Source organism: Nycticebus coucang, unplaced genomic scaffold (assembly GCF_027406575.1).
Source record: "Nycticebus coucang isolate mNycCou1 unplaced genomic scaffold, mNycCou1.pri scaffold_43, whole genome shotgun sequence".
NCBI classification, from domain to species: domain Eukaryota; kingdom Metazoa; phylum Chordata; class Mammalia; order Primates; family Lorisidae; genus Nycticebus; species Nycticebus coucang.
In genome coordinates, this window is record NW_026515577.1 from 463015 (window position 1) to 477975 (window position 14961).

General features: G+C 35.6%; 3 protein-coding genes across 3 annotated transcripts in view; all 3 read right to left on the reverse strand.

Annotated features, from left to right (window-relative positions):
• The window catches only part of LOC128579269 (ankyrin repeat domain-containing protein 26-like), a 57485-nt gene extending 55381 nt beyond the window's left edge, over positions 1-2104 (reverse strand). Inside the window, exon 1 of the mRNA XM_053581438.1 lies at positions 2036-2104. Within this exon, the coding sequence (XP_053437413.1) occupies positions 2036-2098 (63 nt within the window). The 5' untranslated portion in view covers positions 2099-2104. The remainder of the gene's footprint in view (positions 1-2035) is intronic.
• A 284-nt stretch (positions 2105-2388) lies between these two features.
• Positions 2389-13325, reverse strand: LOC128579256 (ankyrin repeat domain-containing protein 26-like). The gene is made up of 5 exons (XM_053581432.1): positions 12489-13325; positions 11439-11591; positions 4083-4153; positions 3642-3735; positions 2389-2526 (listed from the first exon to the last, which is right to left on the reverse strand). Exons 1-5 carry the CDS (start codon positions 13323-13325, stop codon positions 2389-2391), a joined length of 1293 nt encoding a protein of 430 aa, XP_053437407.1.
• LOC128579257 (ankyrin repeat domain-containing protein 26-like) overlaps positions 12911-14961 on the reverse strand; it is a 112689-nt gene continuing 110638 nt past the window's right edge. The window contains exon 12 of the mRNA XM_053581433.1: positions 12911-13406. Within this exon, the coding sequence (XP_053437408.1) occupies positions 13370-13406 (37 nt within the window). The 3' untranslated portion in view covers positions 12911-13369. The remainder of the gene's footprint in view (positions 13407-14961) is intronic.

Below are 14961 nucleotides of genomic sequence, written 5' to 3' on the forward strand. Positions count from 1 at the left end.
ATATGTATACTATGAAATACTACTTAGCCATAAAAAGATGGAGAATGTACATCTGGATAGTTAGAAAACATTCTTTTTAGTAAAGTATCACTAGAATGGAAAAGCAAGTATCCAATGGATTCAACAGTAATATGAAGCTGGTAGACCAACTAATACATGCCCCCACAAAACAAAAAGTCAATTTAACTCCAGTTGAGCTAAGGGGGGAGGAAAAAGGGGGAGAAGGGAAGGGGATCAGTGTGGTCCCACCTAATGGGCACATGTAAGAACATAGGGCACATCTCCCCAGAGTGAGAAACAATTATAATAGGGACTTTCCCTAACAAACTCAAAAACAAAACAAAACAAACCCCCACAAAGTTTAAGACTTCTCTATAATAAACATGCCTTTTCCCTGTTTCTTGCAGCTTTTCATTTATTTTTATTTTTACTTTCTATTTTAAATTTTATTTATTTCTGTTTTAAACTTTCTTTTATTTGAGCCAGGGTCTTGCTCTGACTCAGTACAATGCCATGATCATAGCTCATTGCAACCTCTAATATGAAGGCTCATGTTACTTTCTCACTGCAGCCTCTTGAATAGCTGGGACTATAGGGAAGCATCACCACACCCACACCTGGATAATTATTTTTTCTTTCTTTCTTTCCTTTTCCTTCCTTACTCCCTCTCTCCCTCCCTTCCTTCCTCAATTAAAAAAGAGGGTCATCAAGGCCATATCTTTCAGTCTTAGTTAGCTTTACCTCTCAGCACCACCTGCAGGTCCTTCCTTCCTTCCTTCTCTCCTTCCTTCCTTCCCTCCCTCCCTCCTTCCTTCCTTCCTTCCTCCTTCCTTCCTTCCTTCCTCCTTACTTCCTTTCTTCTTTCCTTCCTTCCTTCCCTCCCTCCTTTCTTCCTTTCTCTCTCTCTCCTCTCTCTCTCTTTTTTCTTTTCTTTTCTTTTCTTTTCTTCCTTTTCTCTCTTTCCCTTCCCTCCCTCCCTTCCTTCCTTCCATCCTTCCTACCTTTCTTTCTTCATTTCTTTCTTCTCTTTCTTTCTTCTCTCTCTCTCTTTCTTTTTGTTCTCACATTACCTAGGCTTGTCTACAGCTCCTGGTTTCAAGCCTTCTACAGTGCTTAGATTACAGGCATGAATCACCTCTTACAGCTTTTCTATCATCCTGTTTCTCCCCTTGCTTTGAACTCTTATTTTTTTTTTTTTTGAGAATAGGTATAACTTTGTCACCCAAGATCAAATACAGTGCTACCATCACAGCTTGATGAAGTCTCTAATTCCTGGGCTCAAGTGATTCACCTGACTGGGTCTCCAAGGAGCTAGGACTACAGTTCACCATGATGGGCTAATTGGTTTATAGTTTTTGTAGAGATAGGCCCAGGCTTCAGGTGATCTTTTTGCCTTGGCCTTTTTACTTTGGCCTCATAAAGTGCTGGGATTCCATCGCATAACTGTGTATTAATATTCCTTAATACAAGGTATCATCCAGAGATCTATTTTTCATCACTTTTTTAAACTAAAATCTTCTACAATCCTACACTTCCAATTAAAAAAGAGGGCCATCAAGGCCATATCTTTGAGTTTTAGTTTGCTTTACCTCTCAGCACTACCTGCAGGCACTGACTAGGCCCTTCCCTGTGCTCCTGGATGAGCATCTATCCTGAAATCTCCAAACCTGAAATCCAAAATGCTTCAAAATGTTATTCATCTTACATATAAAGATGACAGCACAAGTGGAAAATTACACATCTGAATTCATGTGACAGGTTTCATTGAAAACACACATCTTTGTTTCATGCAAAATTTAGTACTTAAAAATATTATATCAAGTTACATTCGGGCTTTGTGCATAAGTTGTTCATGACGCATTAATGAATATTGTGTTTAGACTTGGATCCCATCCTCAAGATATTTTATTGTGTATATATAAATATTCTAAAATCTGAAATACTTCTGGGCATTTGGGGTGCAGAATGTACAGCCTGTACTAGTAGAGAAAAAAAGTTCCTTTTAAGTATGATAGAAAGTAAGAGATTGACTTACTGAACTTGCAGATGACACGTACTTCTCAATGCAGTCCAGTGCCTTTCCAAAGTTTACTTTCATTTTTGAATTTTCTTTTTCAAGGCTAAAATACATATTATAAAATAATTCTTATCACAGATAAATTTTCAAAATGCCATAAAGCTTGTGAACAAATATCTAAAGGCATAATTAGAGAATTTCTCAAAGATTAACAAAGCAGATGATTTGGCAAAGGTATTTTTCTAGGTGTATTTTTGGAAAATGTATAAAATTTTGAAAAAATATACAAAGGCATGCATTTCAAAATAGCTTAAAGTTGAAACTTTCCTTGGCTTCACACAAACATACTTATTATCTGAACAGATACAATCTCATATTACACTGCTATTTGCTTTATGAATACTCAAGTTATTTTGTGTGCTGCTTTTAACTGTACCTTTCATGCGGTCTTCCATCATCCTTTTACATTTTATAGTCTCTGCTAACTGATCTTCCAGAGATTTCTGCACCTAATACAAAAGATTAAAAATAATTTACACTTGGAAAAACAAAATGTCCACCAATGGTTTAATGGATAAATGAAATGTGGTATACATAAAAATATTATTCTTGGGCTATGACAATGTTTTTATTAAAATCTTACTACCCAAATCATTAATTTTAAGAATTAAGTCAATTTCTTTTGTAAAGTCAAGGGGACAGGCACTACTTGCAATAAGTACTATCACTATGAAGGGGATAGATATTTTTATCAGAGACGTTTTTCATATTGTCTACCATATTCTTATACGCAGGTTGTCCCTGACTTGGGATCCTCCAACTTCCTATTGTGTGACTCCATAATGATGTGAAGCCCTTGCAAGTTTGACATAATGATGATGGCTACCTTAATTTTTTTGACTTTAAAATGATATGAAACACCCCAATTTCAATGTATGTTGAATTTTGATTCATGATCCTTCCCAGGCTAGCAATATGTGGTATGAGGGACATACAATGCTTTATTATAGACAGACTTATACTAGATTATTTTTCTTTTTTTTTTTTTTTTTTTTTTGGCCGGGGCTGGGTTTGAACCCACCACCTCAGGCATATGGGACCGGCGCCCTACTCCTTGAGCCACAGGCGCCGCCCAACTAGATTATTTTTTCAACTGAAGGCTAATGTAAGTGCTCTGAACATGTTTCAGGTAGGCTAGGCTGAGTGAGGATGGGTTTATTGGGATATAATCCCATTGAAAGTCAGTGAGCATCTGTACTACAGGTTGAGCATCTTAATATTAGAACCTAAAATCCAAATGCCCCCAAATCCTAATCACTTTTAGGGTCAAAATGACATTCCAAATGGAAAATTTGACATCTGACTTCATGTGCCATGTTGCAGTGAAAACATCTTTGCTTCATGCACAAAATTATAAAACATTACATAAAATTTTCTTCAGGGTGTGTGAATATGGTGTATATATTACAAATAAATTTGGGTTTAGACTTGAATTCCCTTCCCAAGATATTTCAATATGCATGTACAAATATTCCACAATCCAAAACATTTCTAGTCCAAAGCATTTTGAGTAAGATACACTCGGCCTATTCTGCCACAGAACTAAAATAAGAGATTAACTTACGAAACTTGCACTTGACAAGTCTTTCTCATACTGGTTGAGTTTTTCGGCTTGGTCTTTGACAGTAAGTTTTAATTTGGAATTTGCCATTTTGATCCTAAAATATAATTTTTAAAATAATTAATGTCAGATAATTTTTTTAAATATCATGCAATTTTTGAACAAACACTTGAAGGTATGTTTATGTGAATCCTTAGATATTTGAAAAGTAGATGATTAAGCAACTATATCATTTTTCTAGCAATGTCCATGCATAATGTGCAAAATTTAGAAACAAAGTAAAAAAAAATATGCATTTCAAAATATCTTAAAGCTGAAAATTTTCCTAAGATTCACACAGATATAGTTACTATTACAACTAGCACTAGTCTCAAACTGTAACACTTATTTTCTTTATAATACTCAAGTCTTTTTATTTTTCTTTTTTGCTGCTTGAAAGCATACTTTTTCCATTGGTCTAGCATCTTCTCGGCACGGTGTCCTTCCTCTTTGAGTTGATCCTCTACTTCTTGAAACTAAAACAAAGATTAGAAAAATGTTTACACTTGGAAATGACCCACATTTCCCTCACTGGATGGACAGCTAAAAAATATAGCATATAGAAAACAAGGTTTTTAGACTAACACACTATTTGCATTAAAAATAATAATGATCTAGTACAAATCTGCTCATCACCTGAAGAGATTATTTAGCTAAATTTCATTGGAACCCTGACACACCCCTTCATTCTGCATATTATTTATAGATACTTTTCTGCCATCGCTGCACAGTGGAGCTGTTGCAACAGGAATCTTCTGGATCATAAAACCTAAAATATACTATTTGGCCCTTCACAGAGAAGGTTATCTACTCTTGTTATAGGATGAAAACACAACATTATTCTTGCTTTTACAAATTATATTGTATTATTATTAATTTTACAAATTATATTGTATTACATAAATACTATTAAATACTCAATAAATACACTATTCTTAATTTTACAAACTATATTGTATGAGATAAATACTCAAATTTATAAAATTGATAAAATGGGGAAAGAGATTACATTATGATAAGCATGTATATTTTGTATTCTAAGATCACAACATCAACTTTTATTATTTTATTTTATTCACATTTAATTTTATTGTAACAAGGCAACTTATATACTTTCAGCATCTAACACTCACCATCATCTTTTCTTTTAGGAAAAGAAAAAGGACTTTTAAAAATAAATGGGAAGAAAAGTACAACAGAGAATGTCAACCCCAAAGTTAAGTCGCAAGGCTTAAGTTTTCACTAGGAGAGAATTTAATCTAAATGTGTCGCCTTAAACTGTGAGGATGACTATTAAACTTTGCAATTAAACATGACAAAGGAGAGGCCATGATGTTAAAATTACCACTTAACCTACCCAGTCACGTCAAAGCTATGTTTTACTAACCATCGTGACCAGATGTTTATTTTATTTTTTTTCTTTTTGTGAACATGAGCAAGTAGACAGGCACAAGTTGGTAAATGCTAACTGTCCATATTCATAGACACATTGTAGTCTCTGAGCCAATTTACAGGGAAAATAGAGAAAAGGCTAGAACTTTGTGCACTGCTACACGGGGGACAGCACACTTCAGCTTCCCACAGAGCAAGGGGACCAGGTTTTCCTTTTTCTCTCACATCTCAGTTGTGTGTATGCTTCAGATGACAACCAGATGTCTCATGGAATAGTTTGAGAGGTGGACATTTACAGAGGCCAAAAGATCTGGGTTTGAGTACTGGCTCCACCAGTACTAGCTGTGTGACCTTTAGCAAATTAGCAACTTGGTTTCTTCATCTACAACATGGACAGAATAGCACTGATTTCCTCATGTGGATGTTGGGAAGACTGAACTGGGGAATACACGTAATGCACTTAGAAAAACGTGAGGCACATGGTGAGTGGCATATAATATTTACTATTAACATCTTGTTGTATTTTATGCTCTAATTTTATAGTTTAGGCAGGTGACATGCCAATGAAAATGGTCCCCGACAGCTGCACTCAACTATCTCCACACTACTGAAATGGGCAATAAATGCATAGCATGATGCCCACAACAGTCCCAAATTCTGTAGATAACAGTCACCAACTCCAGTAGCCAGCAGTGTTTTCGTCCACTCATAAGAATTAATGGCTTACTTGTCTCCATAGCAATCAGTGGGATGGATGACCATGCACTGCAGTGCACAGAGCATCTTCTAGAGTGAGTTGTATGGAACTTACATGACCCCAGGCAATAGCCTCAACCTGAAAACACTGTACTCCATTGATAAATCAAGGTGCCTTGATCACTTCATTCCCAGCAACTGGATATGATGGGCTGCACTAGCAAGCACTCTGATGATCAAGTTAAGGTCATGTGCTGTGGTAGATCAGAAAGGCCAGAGCTTTTCAGTTGGAAAGGCAATTATCAATCTACAAGTCCCAATTCTGACTTTGTAATGAAGGAGTACTAATTTAATTTTTTTTTCTATAGTGAGAATGATATGAATATATTTTTTTCCTGCTGGTTGCATCTACATTCACTTATTTATTTGGTTGAACACTTTCCTTGGAAATTAAATTAGTATTAGCAGGAAAGAAGCAGACTGGTTTGGCCCTAACTCATTAAAACAAACAAAGAAAAAAACAAAAAACAGAAAAATATTTTCTTGCTACTGTTGAAACAGCAACGAACAATAAGAAAGAACTACAGGAAATATTTCAAACTTTATCAATATTAAATAAGATTACATGAGGAGATAAGCAAAGACATAGAGTACTTTCCAGATGTATATCTTTGAAGGAGATAAGGAAATCAAAATATAATTCCTTGGTATAGAGAATATTTTCAATGAAAAGGCCATTTTTGATTAGAATGCACTAGTCTCTCCTCTATAAAACCTGAATAACTTGATTTAGAATCAGAAAAGGGGCTGCTGGAGTCCTTATCACATAGGCCTGGCCCTAATGTCCTTTGAAGCACTGAGACCTGTCTCTCAGGTTAAACTGCAACTCAGTCTGTTTCCCTCCATCTACCCATCATCCCTCGCAACCACTTGCTACACATATATTTTACAGTTTCTCTCCCCCCTCCCTTCTAAAAGGCATCTTTAAAAGCCACTGACTATCACTGAAACATTGGGCAATCATTCATACCCCCCATGTGCATGGTATTTGGAAATAAACCTTTCTCTTATTATCTACTATAACTGTGAGTTGATCTTTTCAGCACATCAACCTAGGGGAAAAGGGCAAGTTTCCCTGAGACTCCCCTTCACCTTCTTTCCATATAATTTCCTTAATTCCCCAATTACAAACTTCATTGGGAATATATTGCAATGGATAAATCACAGCTAGACATATTTACAAAATACTTTTCACTAAATTCTGTTAAATACCATCTATTAATTATAAAATAACTTGGGAAAAGTCACTGAAATATATATCCCAAATAGAGAAAATTAGTAACAATAGCAAGAAAGAGTTTTTTTCTGTTTTTTTAATAAAAAAGTTCCAATTTTATATTTTATTGCTTAAAATATATTTAGAATAAAATTTTATTATATCAATTATCAGTATAGTATAAAGTATTTAATTATATTCTAACAAATGTTAATCTAAAACATTTTCAATTTAATAAGGATAACTTATAGGCGTATCAACTTTTGCTATTAAATCATAGCTGTGTACATTAACGCAATTATAGGGTACAATGTGCTCGTTTTATATACAACTTAGATATTATTCTCACCTTAAGCAAATTTATAATTGAACAAGATGACTCTTTATGAAAAAATAAAAGCCCTGAGAATGGGAGAAAATATTTGCAGGTTATACCTCCGATAAAGGTTTAATAACCAGAATCCACAGAGAACTCAAACGTATTAGCAAGAAAAGAACAAGTGATCCAATCACAGGGTGGGCAAAGAACTTAAAGAGAAACTTCTCTAAAGAAGACAGACACACGGAATACAGACACATGAAGAAAAGCTCATCATTCTTAATCATCAGAGAAGTGCCAATCAAAACTACTTTGAGATATCACCTAACCTGAGTAAGAGTAGCCCACATAACAAAATCCCCAAACCAGAGATCTTCGCATGGATGTGGAGAAAAGAGCACAATTCTACACTGCTGGTGGGAATGCACACTAATATGTTCCCTTTGGAAGGATGTTTGGAGAATACTTAGAGATCTAAAAATAGACCTGCCATTCGATCCTATAATTCCTTTACTAGGTATATACCCAGAATACCAAAAATGACAATATAACAAAAACATCTGTACCAGGATGTTTATTGCAGCCCAATTCATAATTGCTAAGTCATGGAAAAAGCCCAAGTGCCCATCAACCCACGAATGGACTAGCAAATTGTGGTACATGTATAACATGGAACATTATGCAGCCTTAAAGAAAGATGGAGACTTTACCTCTTTCATGTTTACATGGATGGAGCTGGAACATATTCTTCTTAGCAAAGTATCTCAAGAATGGAAGAAAAAGTATCCAATGTACTCATCCCTACTATAAAGCTAATTTATAGCTTTCATATGAAGGCTATAACCTAACTATAGCTCAAGAATATGGGGAAAGGACCAAGGGAAGGGAAGGGAGAGGGGAGGTTATGGTGGACGGAGGGTAAGGGCTGGGGCCACATCACGGTGCATCTTAGAATGGGTACAGGAGAAACTTACTAAAGGTAGAATACAAATGTCTACATACAATAAGCATGAAAATGCGATGAAGGCTATGTTGAACAGTTTGATGAGAATATTTCAGATTGTATATGAAACCAGCACATTGTACCCCTTGATTGCACAAATGTACACAGCTATGATTTAATAATAAAAAAATTAAAAAAAGCAATGCAAAATGAAGGACTAACTTATTCTGCACAGATTAGATATCAAGTACTAAAGAATAAAGTCAACGAAAGTCAGAACACTCAGAGAAAGTTTCATGAAGAAGGAAAAATTGTGCTCAGGTCTGAATGAGGTTAGATGATCAGAAGCTAAAAAAGCGGGAAGCACAGCATGAGCAAGGCAGAGAGATGGTCAAATCTGCTAACTAACTGAGGATGATAGTCAATGGCAGGGAAATGAAAACACGTCCGCTTGATATCATTTAAATTAATGTTCATGGGACTATGATGCATTGGTGGCAAAAAGTAGAAACAAACCTAAAGGTCCAGCAAGTGAAGAATCGATCACCAGTAGGACCACACAATAGAACAGTACCAGACCATGAAAAGAAATGAAGTATTGATCCATACTACAACGTGGATTCATCCTGAAAACACGCTTTGTGAAAGAATCCAGTCACAAAGGACTAAGTAGTATATGGCTCCATTTATAAGAACTGTCTACAAAACAGCATGGTACTGGCACAAAAATAAAGATGTAGATCTATGAAATTGGATAGAGAGTTTAGAGATGAACCTAGCCACATATCGCCATTTAATCTTTGAAAAGCCTACAAAGAGCATGCAATGAGGAAAAAGATCCTTATTTAACAAATGGTGCTGGAAGAACTTGTTATCCACATGTAGAAGACTGAAACTGGACCTGCACCTCTCACCATTGACAAAAAATTGATTCTTCGTAGATGAAAGATTTAATTATAAGACACAAAACAATAAAAATTCTAGGAAAGAGTGGGGGAAAACACTTGAATACATTGGCCTGGGAAAAAACTTTGTGAGACAGACCCTCTTAGCAATTACAGCAACACCAAAAATCAATACCTGGGACTTGATCGAGCTTAAAAGCTTTTGCACACCTAAGGCTATCGCAAATGAAACCAACAGCCAGCCTTCAAATGGGAGAAAGTTTTTGCATGTTATGAATCTGACAAAGGCCTGATAACTAGAACGTACACAGAACTCAAATTGAACCATAAGAAAGTATAAACAACCCTCTCTATAAGTGGGCAAGAGATTTGAACAGAAACTTCTCTGAGGATGACAGACGAATGTCCATCAAACACTTGAAAAAATGCTCATTGTCTTTTAATCACCAGTGAAATGCAAATCAAAACCACTCTAAGATATCACCTAACCCCAGCAATCCCAGAACTACAGATGCTATTGTGGATATGGAGAGAAGGGATGCTTCTACCATGCTGGTGGGATTGCAAAATAATACAGCCTTTTTGGAGAGAAGTATGGAGGATCCTCAAAAATCTAAAAGTAGACCTACCATTTTGACGCTGCAATCCCATTACTAGGTTTCTATCAAGAATAACAAAAATCATTTTACCACAAAGACATTTGCGCTAGAGTGTTTACTGTGACTCAATTCATAATTGCCCAGTCATGGGAGCAACCTAAGTGTCCATCAACCTATGAATGGATCAACAAACTGTGGTATATGTATACCATGGGATATTATTCAGCCATTAAAAAGATGGAGACTTTACATCTTTTACATTTACCTGGATGGAATTGAAATACATTCTTTTTAGTAAAGTACCATAAGAATAGAAAAATAAATATCCAATATGAAATCCATACCTCCATACCTATATGAAATCAATATATAAACAATTACATGCTCATAAGAACAATAAAACACTCTTATAGTCCAGTTTGTGGGTAGAGTGAAGCGGGGTGGGGAACGTTTGGCAGAGTGAGGGAGGGCACGAGGCAAGATCTCACCTATTGTGCACATTGTGAGGATGTATAATATGTCCCTTGGAAAAAAATAAAATAAAATTTGATTGATAAAGTCTCCTTCCCCCCCACCCCGCCACCCCAAAAATGAACTGTCTAGATAAGCAAATCTATGGAGATAAAGGTAGATGGTGGTTGCCCAGGCCTGGGGAAAGTGGAGGGATAAGATTAGGGTGGAGGTTATGGTTATAAGATGTGGGGTTTCTTTTCACATTGATGCAAATGTTCTGAAATTGATTGTGATGATGATTCCACAACCCTGTGAATATACTAAGAGACATTAAGTGGTGAACTGCATGGTATGTGAATGAGACCTCAATACATTTGCTTTTAAAAATCCAATGGCAGGATCTGGATAATTTTCTTAATTCTTTATTTTGGATGTACCTCCTATCCAAGACCTGAATATTTCTGTGCTTTTACAATATAATTAAAGTGAAATGGAAATGAAGGCAATTAACTTTGCAAAGAGTTTATAAATTAACCTAAAACATTTTCATTTTATTTATTTATTTATTATTTTTTTTTTAGAGACAGAGTCTCACTTTATGGCCCTCTGTAGAGTGCCGTGGCCTCACACAGCTCACAGCAACCTCCAACTTCTGGACTTAAGCGATTCTCTTGCCTCAGTCTCCCGAGCAGCATTTTCATTTTAGACAAGAATATAAAGGCCTTTCTCTATGAGTTAACCTGAAATCCGTGAAATAAGTATACACAGATTTTGTATCCATTCACAAAATTGAAGATATGTTCTGGAACATTTCATTAGACATTACCCTGATTTAATCTGGCTTGCCTCACAATGGCAATAGAGAAATCACTGAAAACTACTGCTTAACAGGAAAAATGTCTCACAACTTCTGTGAAAAATGATGCATAATCCTCGACTTTCCTAAGGGCATATATTATAAGAAAATATGGTATATTTCTAAGTAATTTTAAGGAAAAGTGGAAGAATGAAAGTCAGAATTTAAGAAATAAGTACATGATAAAGATAATAAAATTGTACAAAACTACTCATAATGAAAATATAAAAAGAAAGCTGTCACCTGCAGCTAGTGTTCTATAACACTTTATTTTATTGGATCAGCTCTAGATTAACGGGTGGCATGTTAATTATGTACATACTTGGTTTGTCATCTGACTTATTTTTCTCATTGAATGTTGGGTCTCATCTTCTAAATGAATGTGACAACGTGATGTAGTTTCTAGTAACGTCTCCGATCTGGATAGTTTTTGCATGGTATCACACAGTTCTTGGCGAAGTTGTCTCAAAACTGCCTGGTAAGATATTTTTGTTGCAGATATTATAAACACTTTATTATTAGGATGTGTTAATAATATTTAACTTTAACATATATACCTTGAAGATTATCATCACATACATTGCATTGACTCACCTTCTTTTCCTCCTGTGTACACATTCCTGTTGACCACTAAATTTGGCTAAGGACACTAAGGAAAGTGCTACCTCCCCGCCAAGTCAGTATTCTACTGCTCAGACAACAGATTCAGTCCTCTATTCATTCCTCCCCTCATGAATGTGAAATGCATAAGGACCAACTGAAGGCTTAAAAGGAATGTGAAATGCATAACAAGATTCATATGCATGTGGATGGGATAGTGGTGGCAAATTCTACCCTGTAAAATGGTTTCTTTCTTTTTGATTAGAAGCTCAGATCAGCCTCAAAGTTTCTCACAAATTCAGTCCTCTGCTCAAACTCTCCCAATAATCCCTATTTTAGAATAAAAGTAAAATTCCAATGGCTCCTGCAGGCCCTAAGTAAGCTGGCCTCCACCTCCCTCCCTAATCTCAACTCCTGCAAGTCCTACCCCTACTCAGCTTCCTACTCACTTTTTTCTGCTTCGGCTCTGTCTTAAAATGAGGCAACATAAAGACACTAAAATTATGATTTCAGCATTTTTACTCTATGTCTATTAACAATTTATAACTTAAACTCTTAAAATGTTGTAAGTGACACACTGTCTTTAGTCAAGGTAAAACATCTCTCAGCACTAACTTTTATTTGCTGGAAACAAGGTATGTTTCTAGGCTGATATCACAAATATAGATCTAGATAGTCTCACATTCAACCAGATACGATGCTTAGTCACTACCAAATACCACTTCACTTTTCTTTTTGGAAGTTTGAAAAATGTTTATTTCTTGATACTTACTTCTCTTTTCACTTTCTCTTTTTTATATTGGTACTGCCTTTCTTTTAAGTGATTGCATTCATCAAGCAACTTCTTGTTTTCCTCTTCCAAAAGCAGACTGTACCTTTCATGCCCTACTTCAAGAGCCTTCACCACTGCAGCACACGGGCTGTCTCTGCTGTGTTTTGCCTTCTCTTTATCTGCAGAATCCTTGTGAACATCATCCAGCTGTTGTTGAAGTGACATAGTTTTACATTGCAGTCCGGACAGTCTCTGCTCTAAAGACTCCTGCTTTACAATGTACATACTCACTGTTCTTTGTTCACTTTGATACTTCAGTTGAATGTTCTGCTTTTCCAACTGTGCTTCCATCAGGTCTCTCTGTGCACCTTCTAGAGCAAAACTCTTCTCTCGAAGAGCATCTTTCATGTGAAAAAACTCAGCTTGCAGGCAACTGAATTTCTCTTCTGCATCACAGAGTTGTTGGAAAAGGGTTTCGGCACGAGAGTTCATATACTCCAGTGTACCAGACCATTCTTCTTTTGTTCTCTGGACAATGAAGGCAAGGTCTCTTTGGGAGACCTGACTTTGGTGACGCTCATTGTTAGCATCTGCCAGTCTGAGACGGTGGGATTCAAGTTCTGCTTCTAGTTTTTCCTGGTTTTCTTTCGCTTCCTTCAGTTTGGCTTGTAGCACTTTATTCTCGTCTCGTAGTATGTTGAGCTGGCCATTATACTGGGCTGTTACTTTCATTAACCTTTCTTCACTGAGCTTTACAGCATTTTGAAGATCATCAGTCTTGTCTTTGATGATTTCCAAGTCCCGCAAGTGTTTCTTGTCTATCTCCTCATTGTTCATTTTCATTCTTTCTACTTTCAATCTTAGTCTGACAATTTCTTTGTTCAGGAGATCTCTTTCATGTTCATGCCTTTGACAATTCTAAGTAAAAGAAAGGAAACTTTTAGCTATCACTCAATAAAATATCACGATTTCCCCAGAAAGTAAATAATAACATGCACATTTATGAAATGAAAGGGTTGTAAAAAGCAGCTAACTGGGCAAAGAAGCTGGATCCAAACCTCAAACCTTATAGAGCATAAATTCCTTTAAGTTCAAAAATTTACATGAATGCAATGAATCTGTGAAAGCAAAAAAGAAATCAGTAAAGAATTTTTATGAATCTCCAAATTGGAAAAGGCTTTCTTTGAATGACAACAAATCCAAATGCACAAAACTCTAATAACTGTGACACACTAGAAAGTTGGGTGTACACTCTGGTGTCTAACCTACATCCCCCTCCATAGTAGGAGCCTCAGCTCTGCGTATACTAGAACAGGCAAAATTTGCCAACGTTCTTTAAGTTTTTTTTCTGAGAGCATTCTATAGATATTCTACTCTTCTAACATTTTTATCCTAAGTTATAACAATTGTATCTATTGATAAATGACAAATCTAGGCATTGTGCAAAGCATTTCTCTATATATCAATTAACTCAGTTACTGATCACAATTCTGAAAAGGATAGATTAAACGTATAAGCCCCTTGTAGGATTTTCCTCAGTCTTCTGATCCTAACCCATGAGGCTCATCTACCAAATCACAGTTACCTCTCTGGAATAAATAGATAAATGCAAAATAAGCCTTATATTTCAAAACACAAATGACAAATAAGATAAAATTTGCAGAGGTCTTCTTAGAAAATCATGAGATTACTTTAGATTACAATACATTTTGTTTCTTTCCTCTTCATAATGTTTGAAGTTGTAATAAATGTGAAATAGGGGAAAAATCACTGAACTATTTTACTAGGAACAAAACATCTAATAAGTCATCATTAAGTATATATTATGGTATATTATTTTAAAAAATTCTTTGTATTGAAATAAGATACTACTTGGATGCCAAGATTTATAATAAACAACTTTAGCTATAAATATCATAGTTAATTTTTAAGGCAAGATTTTGGTTTTTTTTTTTTTTTTTTTTGGCCGGGGCTGGGTTTGAACCCGCCATCTCCGGCATATGGGACCGGCGCCCTACCCGCTGAGCCACAGGCGCCGCCCGATTTTGGTTTGTTTTATAACAATAAGCATTGAATCAAAGAGACATCACAACTAATAGTGATGAAGTAAAATAATAAATGTGATGTTAACCAAAGATTAATTTACCTCCAGATTATTTCTAAGGGTCCCCAACTCCACATTTTGGGCTCTCAGTCTGTGTTCCAATTCTTCTTTTAGCGCAACTTCTTTTCTATGTTGCTCTATTTCTCTTGTTAACTTTTCCTTAATTTGTTCAAATGCTATAGAATCATTTTTTCTCATCTCTTCCATTTCTTTTAGTGTGAATCTGCAGTTAAATATACTTATCTTAAAATTCATTTTGTTAGCGAAAAGTTCATTTTGAGACCTGATTCTTCATCTAGTCATTGATTATCTAATAAAATGTCTGTTTTCTTGAATATTTGTTTTTTCTAGTTCTAAGGTTTTGAATAT